Raw genomic sequence first — 16,038 nt, forward strand, 5'->3', positions numbered from 1 at the left:
CTGAAAACATTGTGGCAACAAGATCCCTGATTCTGAGTTCTAGCAGTTAGGATACCTCCTTGTTCAACTTATGCCTTAAACTAGAGAACTGGGAGGACCCCTCTAGCTCCTTTATAATGGTCTATTCCCTGACTGAGCTCCCCTTATGTGCTATGGGGCTTGGTACAGTCCGAACCTGAGATGGGCGTGCTGCAATCTACTATCTTCTGGTCAATGTTTGTTTTGCACCAGATCAGTGAAAATATTATGTAGTTATGAACTATACTGTGTACAAAACATTAGGAACACCTTCCTAATATTGAGTTGCACCCTCTTTTGCCCTCAGAACAGCTTCAATTCGTTGGGGCATGGACTCTACAAGGTGTTGAAAGCATTCCACAGGGATGCTGGCACCTGTTGACTCCAATGCTTCCCACAGTTGCCAAGTTGGCTGGATGTCCTTTGGGTGGTGGGCCATTCTTGATAAACATGGGAAACTGTTGAGCGTGAAAAACCCAGCAGCATTTCAGTTCTTGACACAAACGGTGCGCCTGGCACCTACTACCATATCCCGTTGAAAGGAACTTAAATATTTGTGTCTAGCCCATTCATCCACTGAATTGCACACATACACAATCCATGTCTCAATTGTCTCAAGGCTTAAAAATACTTATTTAACCTGACACCCCCCCCTTCATCTACAATGATTGAAGTGGATTTAACAAGTTACATTAATCTGGATTCACCTGGTCAGTCTATGTCATGGAAAGAGCAGGTGTTCCTAATGTTTTGTACACTCAGTTCTATGTGAAAGGAAGAACTGGGCTTTTCCTGAATATCTTCTATCTTCTACCATTTCCTCCTGTTTGACGGCATCAGTGCAGAGGCGTTAGTAGTGATATGAATAGGTGCCAAAATGCACATATGACTATTCCACTGTGAGTTGGTCTCATACTTGTGTCTGCTTCTGTGTGTGATCTAAATGTACTGCTAGTATGTCCTACAGAGGAGGCTGGTTATCAGATCTATAGTGCCCATATCATTAGAGGGGGGGTTCTATTTCTATGGTAGCACCACTATGGTTAATGCTAGAACCCACGGGGTGATGGTACACAAGTGTATTATATAAGCCAATTATACTGTGTGTTGTCTTGTCAGTGTGTGTCCATGTGTGTAGTGCCAATTTGCTCTGCTACTGAGCTGTCCTTGTGCATATGCTTTCTGGGAGGTTGGCATGGAGGCTTATTCATCAAACTTGCCATATATTCCAAAGTCATCTGCATTCTGCAGTTTGCCCCATGTAATGCACTGTTGAAGTGCTCAACTGTTTTGGATGTGAGTTCTATTTAGGATTGTAAAACGTCTGTAACTTTCCCAAAATGTGCAGGTTTTCCAGAAATCTTGGTTGGAGGATTCTGGATTTTTTGTTAATTACTTTCTGATTCCTTGAATCTTCCAACCAGTATTTCAGGAATTTGGGGAAAGTTACCAGAATTTGGCAACCCTAGATCTATTGCATTGTCAATTGCCATTTGGAGTACTGTTAAGCACACTGTATTGCTTTGAACATAATCAGAAAATGATCTTATTAGATGATCGCCAACTCATAGCTAACGTGTGCGTAACATTCTGTGGCAAATTTGTTAATTGATGATGTTCGTCGCAATTAAATATATTTCTAGTTTGTTTAGTTTTTACATGTTATGGAGGATAGCTAGATCTGTGTTATTGCTCTGGGAATAACCTTTCCATAAACTAGGAAGTTTACCTCAAAGACCTTTCCACGTACTGTATGTTGGGGATGTTAGATATTCAGAGAGAGAGTGTGTGTGTGTGTATGTGTGTGTCAAATGCAGGGGCACCCAGGGGTGGAAAGCGGTGGAGGCTGGTGGGAGGAGCTATAGGAGGACGGGCTCATTGTAATGGCTGGAATGGAATGAATGAAACAGATTCAAACAACCATTCCATTCCAGCCATTACAACGAGCCCATCCTCCTATAGCTCCTCCCACCAGACTCCTCTGGTGGAAAGAGGAAGTGACACATTGTGGTCTAGATACATATATTATATTTTCATATTTTCTTTCTCCAAATATATTTTAACATCAGCATTTGTTCACGTGAAGATTAGCCTCATATTCAATCATTGTTCCATTGACATATTTTTTTCTCTGGGTGATCCTGAAATATAGCGAATTATATATTTAAGATATTTATTTCAAATGATTTTGTATTGTCCTGTGTTCTCAATCTATTCTAAAATATAGCTATATCAAAGTATTTATGAAATATTTAAAGAATAAATGGATATTGTTGTATACAATGTTATTTATTTTCCGTCCCTAATTTTCTCCTTTTCTTGTAATATCTTCAACTAACTGTCAACTAAATGTCAGTTTAGAGGGCATTTCATTCAGATAAAACTACCACACAATCACCCACAGATGGCAGTAGAATGGATACTCTGAGGCAATTTCCTGTTTGGAGTTGATAAAAGGAAGGGTCTGGCTCTTTGGTTAACGATTTCAACAGTGCCGGTCAGAAGCTGGAGAAGGTAAGCTCAGAGACAGAAAAGGAAGCGAGACATCTCACTCACTCCTTTTTTCTGGTTCATATACATACGGTCAATGAACTAAGCAGACCAGACCCAGCTGCTAATGCATTGGTGCCTATGGGGGAGCTACCAACTATCAGGTTATACTGTAGACGCTAGAGGCCTCAACTATCAGGTTATACTGTATATATACTATAGACCCTAGAAGCCTCTTCAACTCTGGTCCTGGAGGGCCCAAACACTTTTGGTTTTTGTTTCTACCTGGTAGTGAATTACACTCACCTTGTTAGGGGCGGACTGGGACCAGAAATTGGCCCTGGCATTTGTAACACAATTCTTTGCCTCGATGCCACCACACCGACACGCTTTCTTTCCCCCTTGAAGCCCCCATTATTAGCCATGCAGATAATTATAATTTTGTGCAAAAAAAAAAGTTAGACAGGCCCTAGGCAAAAAACGGACCAACCCATCTGGCATTTGTCTAAAATGCCAGATGACCAGTCCGCTCCTGCACCTGGTGTCCCAGGTCTGAAACAGTCTCTGATTCGAAGGAAAGGGTGAAAATCAGAAGTGTTTTGGCCCTCCAGGACCAGAGTTGAACAGCCCGGGGCCCTAAACAAAGAGTTGAACAGCCTGGGGCCCTAAACAAAGAGTTGAACAGCCTGGGGCCCTAAACAAAGAGTTGAACAGCCCGGGGCCCTAAACAAAACGAGTGTGGGCTTTTCAGTAGTCTGGCTAACTGGTTTCATAACACAGCCCTCAACCTGCTGTCTACATATACCCTCATACCATCATACTGGGTCAACCTCAACCTACTGTCTTCATATACCATCATACTGGGTCAACCTCAACCTACTGTCTCCATATACCATCATACCATCATACTGGGTCAACCTCAACCTACTGTCTTCATATAACCTCATACTGGGTCAACCTCAACCTACTGTCTCCATATACCATCATACTGGGTCAACCTCAACCTACTGTCTTCATATAACCTCATACTGGGTCAACCTCAACCTGCTGTCTCCATATACCATCATACTAGGTCAACCTGATAGAAGAATTTGGTAATGACTAATTATTAATGACTCATTATTACACCCTGAAACTGTGTGAAAAGTGTTAGAATCATAAGACTATAATCTGATCATATGTACATGTACATTTATGTGTAGCTTAGTTAGAAGTACAATGAGGCAGTCAGAATATTGTGAGAACGGCGATAACTAAAAAATGCAGCCTGCCCGAGCAAGGAGTAGACTATGATAAGAATATGTGTGTGTGTGACCTGATGGTCAGGAGAGCAGAGGAAAACATCAGCTAAACCCATGTACAGTGGAACAATACAGCCCGCCTGAAGCGGGGTGGGATTTTTACATGACGTGTGTGTATAAAAGATGGACTCTGAAATTGTGATAACAGAATTCTCTGAATAAAGACCTGGCTATTGCACTGAGGCTCTGTCCGTTTCTTGAACCAAAGTCTTACAAACTTTGGGAAACGCACAGAGACACTGAAATAGTTAGTTAATAAATTATCTTAACACAACCTCAACCTGCTGTCTACATATACCCTCATAGTGGGTCAACCTCAACCTACTGTCTCCATATACCCACATATTGGGTCAACCTCAACCTACTGTCTCCATATACCCTCATAGTGGGTCAACCTCAACCTGCTGTCTACATATACCCTCATACATGTAGGGCGGCAGGTAGCTTAGTGGGTAAGAGCGTTGTGCCAGTAACCGAAAGGTCGCTGGTGCTAATCCCCGAGCCGACTAGGTGAAAAATCTGTCGATGTGCCCTAATTGCTCATGTAAGTCGCTCTGGATAAGAGCGTCTGCTAAAATGACTAAAATGTAAATACCATCATACTGGGTCAACCTCAACCTGCTGTCTACATATACCCTCATAGTGGGTCAACCTCAACCTGCTGTCTACATATACCCTCATAGTGGGTCAACCTCAACCTACTGTCTCCATATACCCTCATAGTGGGTCAACCTCAACCTACTGTCTCCATATACCCTCATAGTGGGTCAACCTCAACCTACTGTCTCCAAATACCATCATAGTGGGTCAACCTCAACCTACTGTCTCCATATACCCTCATACCACCATCAACATAACATGTGTGGTAGCCTGAGGAACCGTAGCTGTAGGAATATGGTAGAAGACAATATTTTTATTAAAACCATAAAGCTGAATATACAATTCAGTATAACTGTTATTTCAGTTCAACTTGGATAAGAATGTTATTATTGATGTACATGAATGATGATAAAATCTGACCTTAAATCACATTATTACTGCAAGTCACAATGTATAAATAGGATGTTTTCTTTAAGAAACCATTATTAAAATAGTGAATTAATATTTGGCTTCAACCAACAAACACCAGGTTAGTGTTCACTGTTGTTAATATATTTACATAGATGGACACGTCAAAGTATATAATATTCTTATATAAATGTACCTTGAAATTTCTGAATATCATCTTCTCCAATATTCACATACCAGACATTATGATATCATGTGCTTTAAGAGAGAGAAAAGGCAAGGTCCTTTGACAGTTGATTCAGTTTCTTTTCCAGTTCAGTTCATAGAGGTAAACCAAGGTAACAGCATCATGCTGATAACTGACGTCACGCTGCTTGCTTAGCGAGTACTGCTTTCTTCTGATTGGGCTAGCACACGTGATTGCCCTTCCGAAGCGTCTTACCAGTCGGCGCCATCGAAAACGTTAACAATTCGGCTGAGGAGGAAGTTTCACACATCCCCATGTTCTACACTCTCACCATACAACCTTTATCCCGCTGATACTACAGAAACGTTCTCTTAATAAATAAATACAAAAGGATATGTTTGTGCCGTATATCTCATTGTAAAATATAGACGTGGGCTGCATCAGGCCTTGAAAGGTTTCCTTGCCTCCTCTCCTTACCTGGAGAGAAGCCAGTATTGGACTGAGTATTGAGACGCAGCCCTGTAACTTTATGCCAGCTGCCTCTGTCGCCCTCGGGGGGGTTGGGGGCGGGTTGCCATGACAACAGTGGTTCTGTTTCCATCTGAAGGTTTAAGGTGAAGTTGTTGTGCTCTCGTACCATAGACGTCATTGCTGACCCACGGCCCGACCCACTTACATCTTGTGGAAACATTCCTTAGCATTGGTCCACACTTGAATGCCCTATACAGACAGAGAGGAGAACATAAAACACAGAATTCGAACTAGGTCCTAACAACATTGGCCTTTGATTTTAACAAGCGGGTTGTGTTCAATAGGGCACACCGTTGCAACGCGTTTTGAAACAAAAGTCTCCTTGGACAAGTCCAGGTAGTCCCTCTCTCTTTAAGTCTGTGTTCTTCAGTTTGGTGCCTAATGAACACAACTCTGAGTGTGGCACTTAAAGCAACAGGAAAAATACAGTTTCTTATTGGACAAGTCCAGGTAGTCCCTCTCTCTTTGAGTCAGTTTTTGTCTGTTTGGTGCCTAATGAACATAACCCTGATAGATACTAGGAACATTTCCTGAGTGTGACGCACCTTCTTACACATGCTGATCTGCATGACGGCGTAGCCAATCAGAGCCTCCCTCAGATCCCTGTCCTTCTGCTCCTTGAAGCGCTGCATGTCCACCCACGCACCCTTCACGTACTCCCTGCACACACACACACACACACACACACACACACACACACACACACACACACACACACACACACACACACACACACACACACACACACACACACACACACACACACACACACACACACACACACACAGAGCTCTATGTTAAGTCCTCGTCGACTCACCACCACCAATGTTGAATCAGAGGCACATGGATTATATGACATACTTTATCGATTTGTTTTTTTTCCAGCATGTGGCCTATCTATGTATGTATTACTGCATGGGTTAACATGAGGGACTCACTCGCACTCCACCGTTTTCTCTTTGACCGTCTCCTCTCCCTGGACGATCTGCTCCTCTAGTAGGTGGAGCTTAGCCTCTCTCTGCTCTGGAGTCTCCTGACCAAACAGCTTGTTGCTCATTCCTTTGAAGGAGAACGTCCGTACCATCTGAGGATGGACGGACAGACAGAGGATGGAGGGGCTTTACTAGCCTGGTGGTCAGGGTTTGGGTCAAATTCCATTTCAATTCAAGAGGTACACTGAAATTCCTATTCTCTTCTATGCTTTTCAATGAGGAAAATGTGGAAATGGAATTTGGTTTACTTTCTGAATTGACTGGAATTGTTGATGCTTCGGACTCTGTGTGTTCGTTGTCATGACAAACATGTATGGCATGCAATAGAAGAGTTGGCTGCGGTACAGTATGGGAACATGCTTTACATGTCCTTATATAGGGGGGTTTGAAGAACATATGTAGTCAAAGATTCTGAGAGGACATGACAACTAAGACCTCTTGGGCCTTGCCAATGCTCTTGAGACCTACACTGTACCAATATTGGAAAGACAAGAGCTTGCCTCTTACAAGAGATCACCATCTCAGTTGGAATCCCCTAGTTTTCCTAGAACAGGATACAAACAGTAGATAAACTAGACCTTCCCCTAAACCTATGGCTTTCTTCATTGCCCCTGAGGGTATCGATAAAGTTGTATTGAACTGAATACCCCAGTGGCCAGCTCCTCCCGTTGCTGCTTCTTGGAGATGAGGTCTGAGGAGGCCGTCTCCAGCTCATACTGGGTCAGCTCGTGTTTCCTACACACGGCCCTGTAAGAAACAGGGAGCAGTAGCTTTACAGCAGGCCCAATATCACAACACCATACAGCGTTACTTCCTGGGACACCAGTTGTACCAGGCCCGTTTAGATTCGAGTTTTTTAAACTGTCAAAAACGTTCTACTTGGTGCATTATGCTCTTTCCTTGATTACAGGGACAGGGATATGTAAACCCTTTACAAAATATGATTGGTTGGTTGGTTGATTGATTAGCCATAATGTGGAACAGGACCAACCTTAAGGCTTCAGCATAGAAAAGGTATTCCTTCAGTTGGTCAGCATAACGCTCCTCTTCCTCCAAGATATCATCTACTGAGGCAGCATAGCTGTGGACAAAATGACAACTTGATTAATTGATTTTATTAGCCAGTTAAAAATATATCCTTATTTCCATTGTGGTTCCTAAATTACTTGTTGTGTGCACTCTGCATTAGAATAGCAGGCTGATTTGATTAGCCAGTTGAAAATATATATACTTATTTCCATTGTGGTCCCTAATTTCCATTGTGGTTCCTAAATTGCTTGTTGTGTGCACGCTACATTATAATAGCAGGCTCAGCACAGGTTAGATAAAACAGCTGTTGGTGGATGGAGAGTACTCACGCATCCATATGGTGTCCAGCACTCTGTAGACCGTCTCCCATCTCTTTCTCGATGGCACTCCACTCACTGACACACAGTCAGATCATCCCACAACAATATCACATCAGTCTTTCTTCAATATTCAGATACAACATGTTTGATTGTTTTACAGTTTTGTCATTTAGCAGACGCTCTTATCCAGAGCGACTTACAAGAGCAATTAGGGTTAAGTCCCTTGCTCAAGGGCACATCGGCAGATTTTTCACCTAGTCGGCTGGGTTAAATCCCAACACTCTTAACCGCTAGGCTACCTGACACCTATTGTTCCTACCTGAATACTCTTCCGTAGTTCCCATGGACTTTGTATACGCCGTAGAGCCTGTCTGCTACTCTCTGGAGAATGAAACGGGAGTTGTTCAATGGATAACAAGAGGTGAGCGCTAAATAAAAGAAGTTGTTGTTCCAAAGATATAACTTTAGACTAATAAGAGAAGCAGACTTACTGTGGTCCTAAAGCATCTGATAAATGGTATATGACTTACTGCTCTGACTCTGAGCAGCTGGGAGGTGAGAGACTGAAGCTCATCGCTGTAGTGTTTCATCTCTGTGAACCGCCTAGATAGAGGAGGACAAATGGCAACCTTAACATACCTTTACACAAACAACTTCAACTTTACACAAATTCAAATGTACCCAACTTCAACTTTACACAAGTTTAACTTTATACAACTGAACACAATTTATACTTTACAGAACTTCAAATTGACAGAATTTCAACTTTACACAATTTCAACTTTACACAACTTCAACTTAACACGACTTTAACTTAACTCAACTTTAAGTAAAATGTATGTAATACATGTATAATACCACTAGGTGTCTGACAACTGTTGGCTGTAAATGGGAAGGAGTGACTGACTTGTCAGGGTTCTTCACCCTGAAAGTTGCGCTCAGAGCTTTAATCCTGGAGTCTGCCTAGAAAGAAAAAAAACAATTTAATTAGAATACAATTGGTGTCTACCACTGGATGTTCCACTGGATGTACCACTGGATGGATCAAAATAGATTCAATACGTTTTTTGTTTTATTTTATTAGGATCCCCTTTAGCTGTTGCTCATCCAGCAGCTACTCTTCCTGGGGTCCACACAAAACATGATGTAATACAGAACATCAATAGACAAGAACAGCTCAAGGACATAACTCCTGTAATAAGTGGTAGTAACTGAGTAAAGCTCATATAGGGGTAAAAGATAAAGACCTCGGAGGTACCTTGGCTTGGAACCCTGTCTCATACACCACCTCCTTCCATCCGTGTTCCTGGGAGCGGAGGAGAGGAGAGTAAATTAAAGTTCAAAAGTAGAGTATGAATAAATAAATAGATAAAAATGTTAAATCTCTCCAAAACATTCCAAAACAACATCAACGTGACGGAGTGAGCTGATAGGCTATCGTACCTCAGTCAGGAAGTGGTATAGGATTTTGTCATTGGACAGAACCGAATGGGAGGCCACGCGATGTAGGAAGTTATCCAGACCAACCCTGCGCCTCTCTACAAAGTCTGGGTCCATGTTGTCTGCCGACAGCTTGTGCCAAACAAACTCTGCCTGTAGAAATCAGACAAGGGTTATTACACAAAGATATCTATAGTAACATTTATTGAATATAATATATAATATAATGTGTTCTATTCAATTATGTGGGTATTAAGGCACAAACACTGCAGTGTGGTGCTTGTGACTACTAGCTATAGATATGGCCATCAGCTTTGAATGTAACTTACCCTCTTCTCTGGCAAAGGCGGCACCACGATAAATGGATAGGTGACTAACAAATAGTTCCGGAGAATCTCAAATTCACTGTATCTCCTCCAGAGAGAGTCTGAGGCTGTGTTGTGGCCTTCTGTTATTGCATCTATGGGTCTGAAAGAAGAAACACCAACATCTAGATCAGATCCCTCTTATTTTACACATTCAGAAAAATCCAGGCTCAAGAGCGTCATTGTACCGAAAACATGTTTTCTTTTGGGAGCAACAAGGCAATATTTTGCAGATGCTGGCTTCATTTTCTAAAGGGGTCCCACTCTCTCACCGAGTTTCTATGAGGTACACTGTGAATGTCTCTTGCATGTTCACTGTATTTTTCCCAGTTCTTTTCTCTGCCTCGGCCACACTGATCTCCATTCTCCGCAGCGGTGTGGATCCTTCCTCCACCATCTTTACAAACAGAGTGCGTGGGAGAAATGTGTAGTGATTAGTGAACAGAGACCTAGAGCAGTATTTCCCAAACTCGGTCCCCGGGGCCCCACCTGGGTGCACGTTTTGGTTTTTGCCCTAGCGCAACCCAGCTGATTCAAAAACCAAAACGTGCAGTTTGGGAAACCCTGATCTAGTGGACTGAATATGAATACAACAGAATATCAATACATTTAGAATGTTCCTATCCTTTGCCAATCATTGGACCTATTAAGAAATGTTCTAGTAATAAACACATATGTGCCTATAGACGTCCATGTATCATAATACCGTGACGTCATCCTCTGGATGCTGCCAGTGGACCAATAACGTGCCGAGTAGCTTCTGGCCACGTAGCTCAGATCTGGTTTTATTTAGGTTAGATATGTCTTTCAATCTTCAAAACATTCATATTTTGTCCAATATTGTTACAAACAAGATTATATTGTAGCCAACAGCAGCGCGTGGTTACAATGTATCACGTGGCTTGCCTGATGTTCGACGGCTACATCTGTATGGTCAAACCAGGATTTTCTGTTTATGTACGCATCCATCCAGCCCTTTGCCGTGGACAAAGGCCACGAGTTCGTTCGCAGAAATACAATATCCAAACACAGACAGAACCTATAAATGATTGCTTTACTACCGTGTTACTCTTGTTATTCTCCAACTCTGTGTTGGTAAATTCAACTCCTCCAATCGGCCCTGACTCTTTACATCCAGCATCCGCCATCCTTCTTTCCAGCTGTGTTATGCAAACAAGAGTAAGCGATTCTGTGTCACTGGTTTTTAATCCTTCAAAATAAGAGTCATGTCCTGTAAACTGTAGAAGATCGGAATCAGAATGACCTTTACTCGCCAAATACATTTAGCATGTACAGGAATTTGACTTGGTGAAAATGGTGCTGCCACGATAAACAGAATACACGGGCAGAAGGTAAACAGGATACAAACATATGTAGAAGCAGAGATTACACAAATCCACATGCTGTATGTACACTTTGTACACTGTAAGCTAAGAACTACAAACTTCACTATAAAAACTAAGCTACGTTATAAATGATGTATGTAGAGATGTATAAATAAAACACGACTTTACAGGATGATGATGCGTTGGGGGAAATATGTACATGAAGAGAGGCAGGTGCATATGAGGATCTGCAGCGAGTACAAAGATGAATGTGCCATTCTAGGATGATAGTGCAGAATGCGTAGTCCATTAATGAGAAGATCACCGTGGACCAGGTGGCCGGTTGATGAGGTTAATCTGGAGGCGGAAGAAACGCACACCTGTTGAGGCGAGGTGCTGGCTAGCGGAGTAGAACACTTGGAAAAGAAAAGGAGAGCCGTACACACTAGGAGCTCAGATGCTGGTTTATGAGGAAGAAGCTGTTCAGGAGGTTTTAGTCGTGATTGATCTGAACCGTTTGCTAGAGGGGAGTCTTTGGAAGAGGGGGTGACAAGGGTGGAAGGTGTCGGCGATTATCTTTCCTGCATACTTCCTTGCCCTGGAGTCGTGTAGGACCTCGATGGTGGGCAGGTGGCAGCCTCTCAGCAGACCGGACGATCCATTGCAGTTCGCAGTTCGCGCTTGGACCGGGCAGACGCATTCCCATACCAGACAGTGATCGAGGAGGTGAGGATGGACTCAATGATGGTTGTGTAGAACCAAATCAGTATTGTCCGTGAGAGTTTGAATTGCTTCAGCTGACATAAGAAGTACATCCGCGGGTGAGACCTCTTGCTGATCGCTGTAACGTTGTCCTCCCACTTGAGGTTGTGGGAGATGATGGTCCTCAGGAATTTGAATGTCTCAGCCATACTTACAGCTGAGCCATTGATTTCAAGGGGGAGAGATGGTGAGGGGACACTTCCTGAAGTCAATCACCATCTCCACGGATTTGACAGTGTTCAGCTCCAGGTTATTGTGACTGCACCAGACCACCATCCGGTCAACCTCTCTCAGGTACATGGTCGCCGTTGGAGACAAGGGTGTCTAGGGTGGTGTCATCTGCTTCTTGACAGACGCATCTTTGGAGATAGAGTGACTAGAGGAGAAGGGAGAGCACGCAGCCCTGCGGCGCTCCCATGCTGAGGGACAGAGCGTCTGACAGATGTTTCCCCAGCTTCACGTATTGTGTCCTGTTGGTCAGGAAGTCGGTGATCTACCGACAGATGGAGTCAGATACGTTCAGCTGGGTAAGTTTGTCCTGCAGCAGCTCTGGGATGATGGTGTTGAACGCTGAGCTGAAGTCCACAAACAGTATCCTTGTGTATGTCCTTGGGTTGTCGAGGTGCTGAAAGGTGTAGTGGAGGCCCATGTTGACAGCATCGTCCTCAGACCTGTTGGCTCTGTCAGCGAAATGCAGGGGGTCAAGGAGGGCGTCAGTGATGTCTTTGAGGTGGGATAGGATGAGGCACTCGAAGGACTTCATGATGACTGAGGTGAGTGCTACAGGTCTGTAGTCATTCAGGCAGGATACTTTCTGTTTCTTAGGCACGGGAACAATGATGGATGATTTAAAACAGGCAGGAACAGTGCATAGTTCAAGTGATTGATTGAAGATGTCCGTGAATATAGGGAGAGCTGGTCAGCGCAGTGCTTTAGTGTGGCTGGGCAGACCCACTCTGGGCCTTCAGCTTTCCTACAGTCCTGTTTCTTAAAGAGCCTGTTGACTACTTGCTCTATGATGACAATGGGTGGGGGAGGGGGGAGAGGGCAGCCTGGGACAGGCTGGGGGGAGAGAGGGAGGGAGAGAGGGAGGGAGGGGGACGGTGGCAGAGGGGCAGAGGAGAGGGTAGTCTGGGACAGGCTCGGGGGAGGGAGGGAGGGGGACGTGGCAGAGGGGCAGAGGAGAGGGTAGTCTGGGACAGGCTGGGGGGAGAGAGGGAGGGAGGGAGGGAGGGAGGGAGGGGGACGTGGCAGAGGGGCAGAGGAGAGGGTAGTCTGGAGAGGAGTGGGTTCAGCTGGTTTGGCAGTAGGGTGTCGACTGAAGCATGGAGGCAAAAACGATTGGAAACTATGCACAACATAATCTTAAACCAAACACATTTTGTCCTAGTCCATAATTAGTTTTCGCTAGACTACCTTTTTTAAAGAGAACCTCCAATACGTGACACTCAAAAAACTTTGTTGACCATTTTGGTTTAAAATTAAACAAAACTAGTATATCTCAAAATCACTTAAATAAATCCTTACTTGATAGCTAATTATAATTAATTATGTGTTGGTAATTGTCCAATAATCTTTGCCTTTATTCATTTGACACAGTTTACAGGACATGATGACTCTTATTTTGAAGGATAAAAAAACGTGACCCGGAAGTGCCTCATAATTCTTGTTGCCTGAGTATGTGGCTCGTGCTCGTGTGGCATTTAAGCCCTGAAGGACGCCTGACAGATAGCCCAATCTCCCAGGCTGCGTGCCGCCTCCAAGACCAGAGACAATCGCATGCAAACTAACTTGGCTATCTAGTCTTGTGAGTTAGCTAGCTAGGTAGTCTTGTTAGATAGCTTGCTAGTTATCTATGCTGGTTGTTAGCTTGCATAACTCAAATCTATATACAACTTTACAGTGAAATGCTTACTTACAAGCCCTTTCCCAACAACGCAGAGTTAAAAATTAAGAATGTTTTTATAAATTAGCAAATAAGAAAAAATAAGGAAATAGTAACACAATAAAATAACAATAACGAGGCTATATACAAGGAGTACCGGTACCAAGTCAATGTGCAGGGGTACGTGGTAATTGAGGTAATATGTACATGTAGGTAGTGGTAAAAGTGACTAGGCAATCAGGATAGATAATAAACAGAGTAGCAGCAGTGTGTGAAAGTGTGTGTGTGTGTGTTTTGTGTGTGTGAGCATATGTAACTGATATGTGTATAATTATAAGGGGATATACGTCATGTTTTGTGGATAATATTTACATTTACAGAGTGGGTGAGCTCCATTCCTGACAGGCTGATCAGATGAGCTTTCAGCCTCAGAGCTTGACCGGATTCAATAGCAGCCTCATAGACTGAAATAGGCTGCCTTGTAGGCTGTTTCATGAGCAAAGCTCCTTGCAGGCATATTAGCAGTCAAAGTGCCTTATAGGCTGATTCATATGCATCAGCTCCAAAGGCAATTACCATCGTCGACCAGAGCATTGAACAGGTGGGGGAGTATAAGAACCTTGGCACAATAGTTGATAACAAGCTGAACTTTGGGGCCAACTGTGGGCGAGTGTTATCAAAATGTCGATCCAGATTATACTTCCTGTGCAAATTTAGAAGGCTGAGTGTTAATCATTCTGTTTTACAATCGTTTTACAGATGTTCTATTGAGCCTGTCTTAACATTTAGTGTAGTTGCCTGGTTTGTCTCCCTCACATGGGCAAGTCAGAATACCCTAGAGAGAGTTGTGGTAAGATTGTAGGGAGAAAACAAAAGGCTCTCCAAGACATTTACAAAGAGCGCACATGTAAGAGGTAAAGAAATACATTCACTGAACATCAGGGTGCAGACTCAGGTCTTCACCTCTTAAAACCAAGAGAGACACTAACAGTTGACCATCATCAGTAAGGCTTTTAAATGAAAATGGATTTATGTGACTTGTGTTTATTTTGTATAGCACGGCTCTTAAATTAAAATAGATTTTTGTGTTATACATTTTGTGCAGCATAAAAGCAACATTCACACTTGACAGATACATGCTTACAAGGTATATACAGTGGGGAGAACAAGTATTTGATACACTGCCAATTTTGCAGGTTTTCCTACTTACAAAGCACATAGAGGTCTGTAATGTTTATCATAGGTACACTTCAACTGTGAGAGATGGAATCTAAAACAAAAATCCAGAAAATCACATTGTATGATTTTTAAGTAATGAATTTGCATTTTATTGCATGACATAAGTATTTGATCACCTACCAACCAGTAAGAATTCCGGCTCTCACAGACCTGTTAGTTTTTCTTTAAGAAGCCCTCCTGTTCTCCACTCATTACCTGTATTAACTGCATCTGTTTGAACTCGTTACCTGTATAAAAGACACCTGTCCACACACTCAATCAAACAGACTCCAACCTCTCCACAATGGCCAAGACCAGAGAGCTGTGTAAGGACATCAGGGATAAAATTGTAGACCTGCACAAGGCTGGGATGGGCTACAGGACAATAGGCAAGCAGCTTGGTGAGAAGGCAACAACTTTTGGCGGAATTATTAGAAAATGGAAGAAGTTCAAGATGACGGTCAATCACCCTCGGTCTGGGGCTCCATGCAAGATCTCACCTCGTGGGGCATCAATGATCATGAGGAAGGTGAGGGATCAGCCCAGAACTACACGGCAGGACCTGGTCAATGACCTGAAGAGAGCTGGGACCACAGTCTCAAAGAAAACCATTAGTAACACACTACGCCATCATGGATAAAAAAAAAGAATGATGTTTCCATCTCCATGCTTCACGGTTGGGATGGTGTTCTTGGAGTTGTACTCATCCTTCTTCTTCCTCCAAACATGGCGAGTGGAGTTTAGACCAAAAAGTTATATTTTTGTCTCATCAGACCACATGACCTTCTCCCATTCCTCCTCTGGATCATCCAGATGGTCATTGGCAAACTTCAGACGGGCCTGGACATGCGCTGGCTTGAGCAGGGGGACCTTGCCTGCGCTGCAGGATTTTAATCCATGACGGCGTAGTGTGTTACTAATGGTTTTCTTTGAGACTGTGGTCCCAGCTCTCTTCAGGTCATTGACCAGGTCCTGCCGTGTAGTTCTGGGCTGATCCCTCACCTTCCTCATGATCATTGATGCCCCACGAGGTGAGATCTTGCATGGAGCCCCAGACCGAGGGTGATTGACCGTCATCTTGAACTTCTTCCATTTTCTAATAATTCCGCCAAAAGTTGTTGCCTTCTCACCAAGCTGCTTGCCTATTGTCCTGTAGCCCATCCCAGC

At 43.3% G+C, this 16,038-nt stretch overlaps 1 protein-coding gene across 2 annotated transcripts; it reads right to left on the reverse strand.

The window, feature by feature from the left end:
* Positions 1 to 4,702: 4,702 nt before the first annotated feature.
* LOC121575662 (sorting nexin-4) lies at positions 4,703 to 10,849 on the reverse strand. Of its 2 annotated transcripts, none has more exons than XM_041888910.2 (14): positions 10,743 to 10,849; positions 9,954 to 10,078; positions 9,646 to 9,784; positions 9,320 to 9,469; positions 9,135 to 9,182; positions 8,784 to 8,839; positions 8,407 to 8,479; positions 8,196 to 8,257; positions 7,886 to 7,951; positions 7,519 to 7,608; positions 7,175 to 7,274; positions 6,474 to 6,619; positions 6,081 to 6,195; positions 4,703 to 5,724 (listed from the first exon to the last, which is right to left on the reverse strand). In XM_041888910.2, exons 1-14 carry the CDS (start codon positions 10,827 to 10,829, stop codon positions 5,677 to 5,679), a joined length of 1,305 nt encoding a protein of 434 aa, XP_041744844.2. In that variant the 5' UTR covers positions 10,830 to 10,849; the 3' UTR covers positions 4,703 to 5,676. The 2 variants fall into 2 exon arrangements, with proteins under 2 accessions (XP_041744844.2, XP_041744845.1); XM_041888911.2 differs by lacking the exon at positions 10,743 to 10,849 and adding an exon at positions 10,588 to 10,688.
* Positions 10,850 to 16,038: the final 5,189 nt, after the last annotated feature.

Source organism: Coregonus clupeaformis, unplaced genomic scaffold (assembly GCF_020615455.1).
Source record: "Coregonus clupeaformis isolate EN_2021a unplaced genomic scaffold, ASM2061545v1 scaf1357, whole genome shotgun sequence".
Classification (NCBI taxonomy): Eukaryota; Metazoa; Chordata; class Actinopteri; order Salmoniformes; family Salmonidae; genus Coregonus; species Coregonus clupeaformis.

Coding starts and splice junctions, on each gene's coding strand:
- LOC121575662 (XM_041888910.2), bottom strand. CDS start 10,829: ATGGCGGATGCTGGATGTAAAGAGTCAGGGCCGATTGGAGGAGTTGAA. Junction 9,183..9,319: donor TATACCACTTCCTGACTGAG/GTACGATAGCCT, acceptor CTCCGCTCCCAG/GAACACGGATGGAAGGAGGT. Junction 6,620..7,174: donor GGGAGGAGCTGGCCACTGGG/GTATTCAGTTCA, acceptor GTCCATCCTCAG/ATGGTACGGACGTTCTCCTT.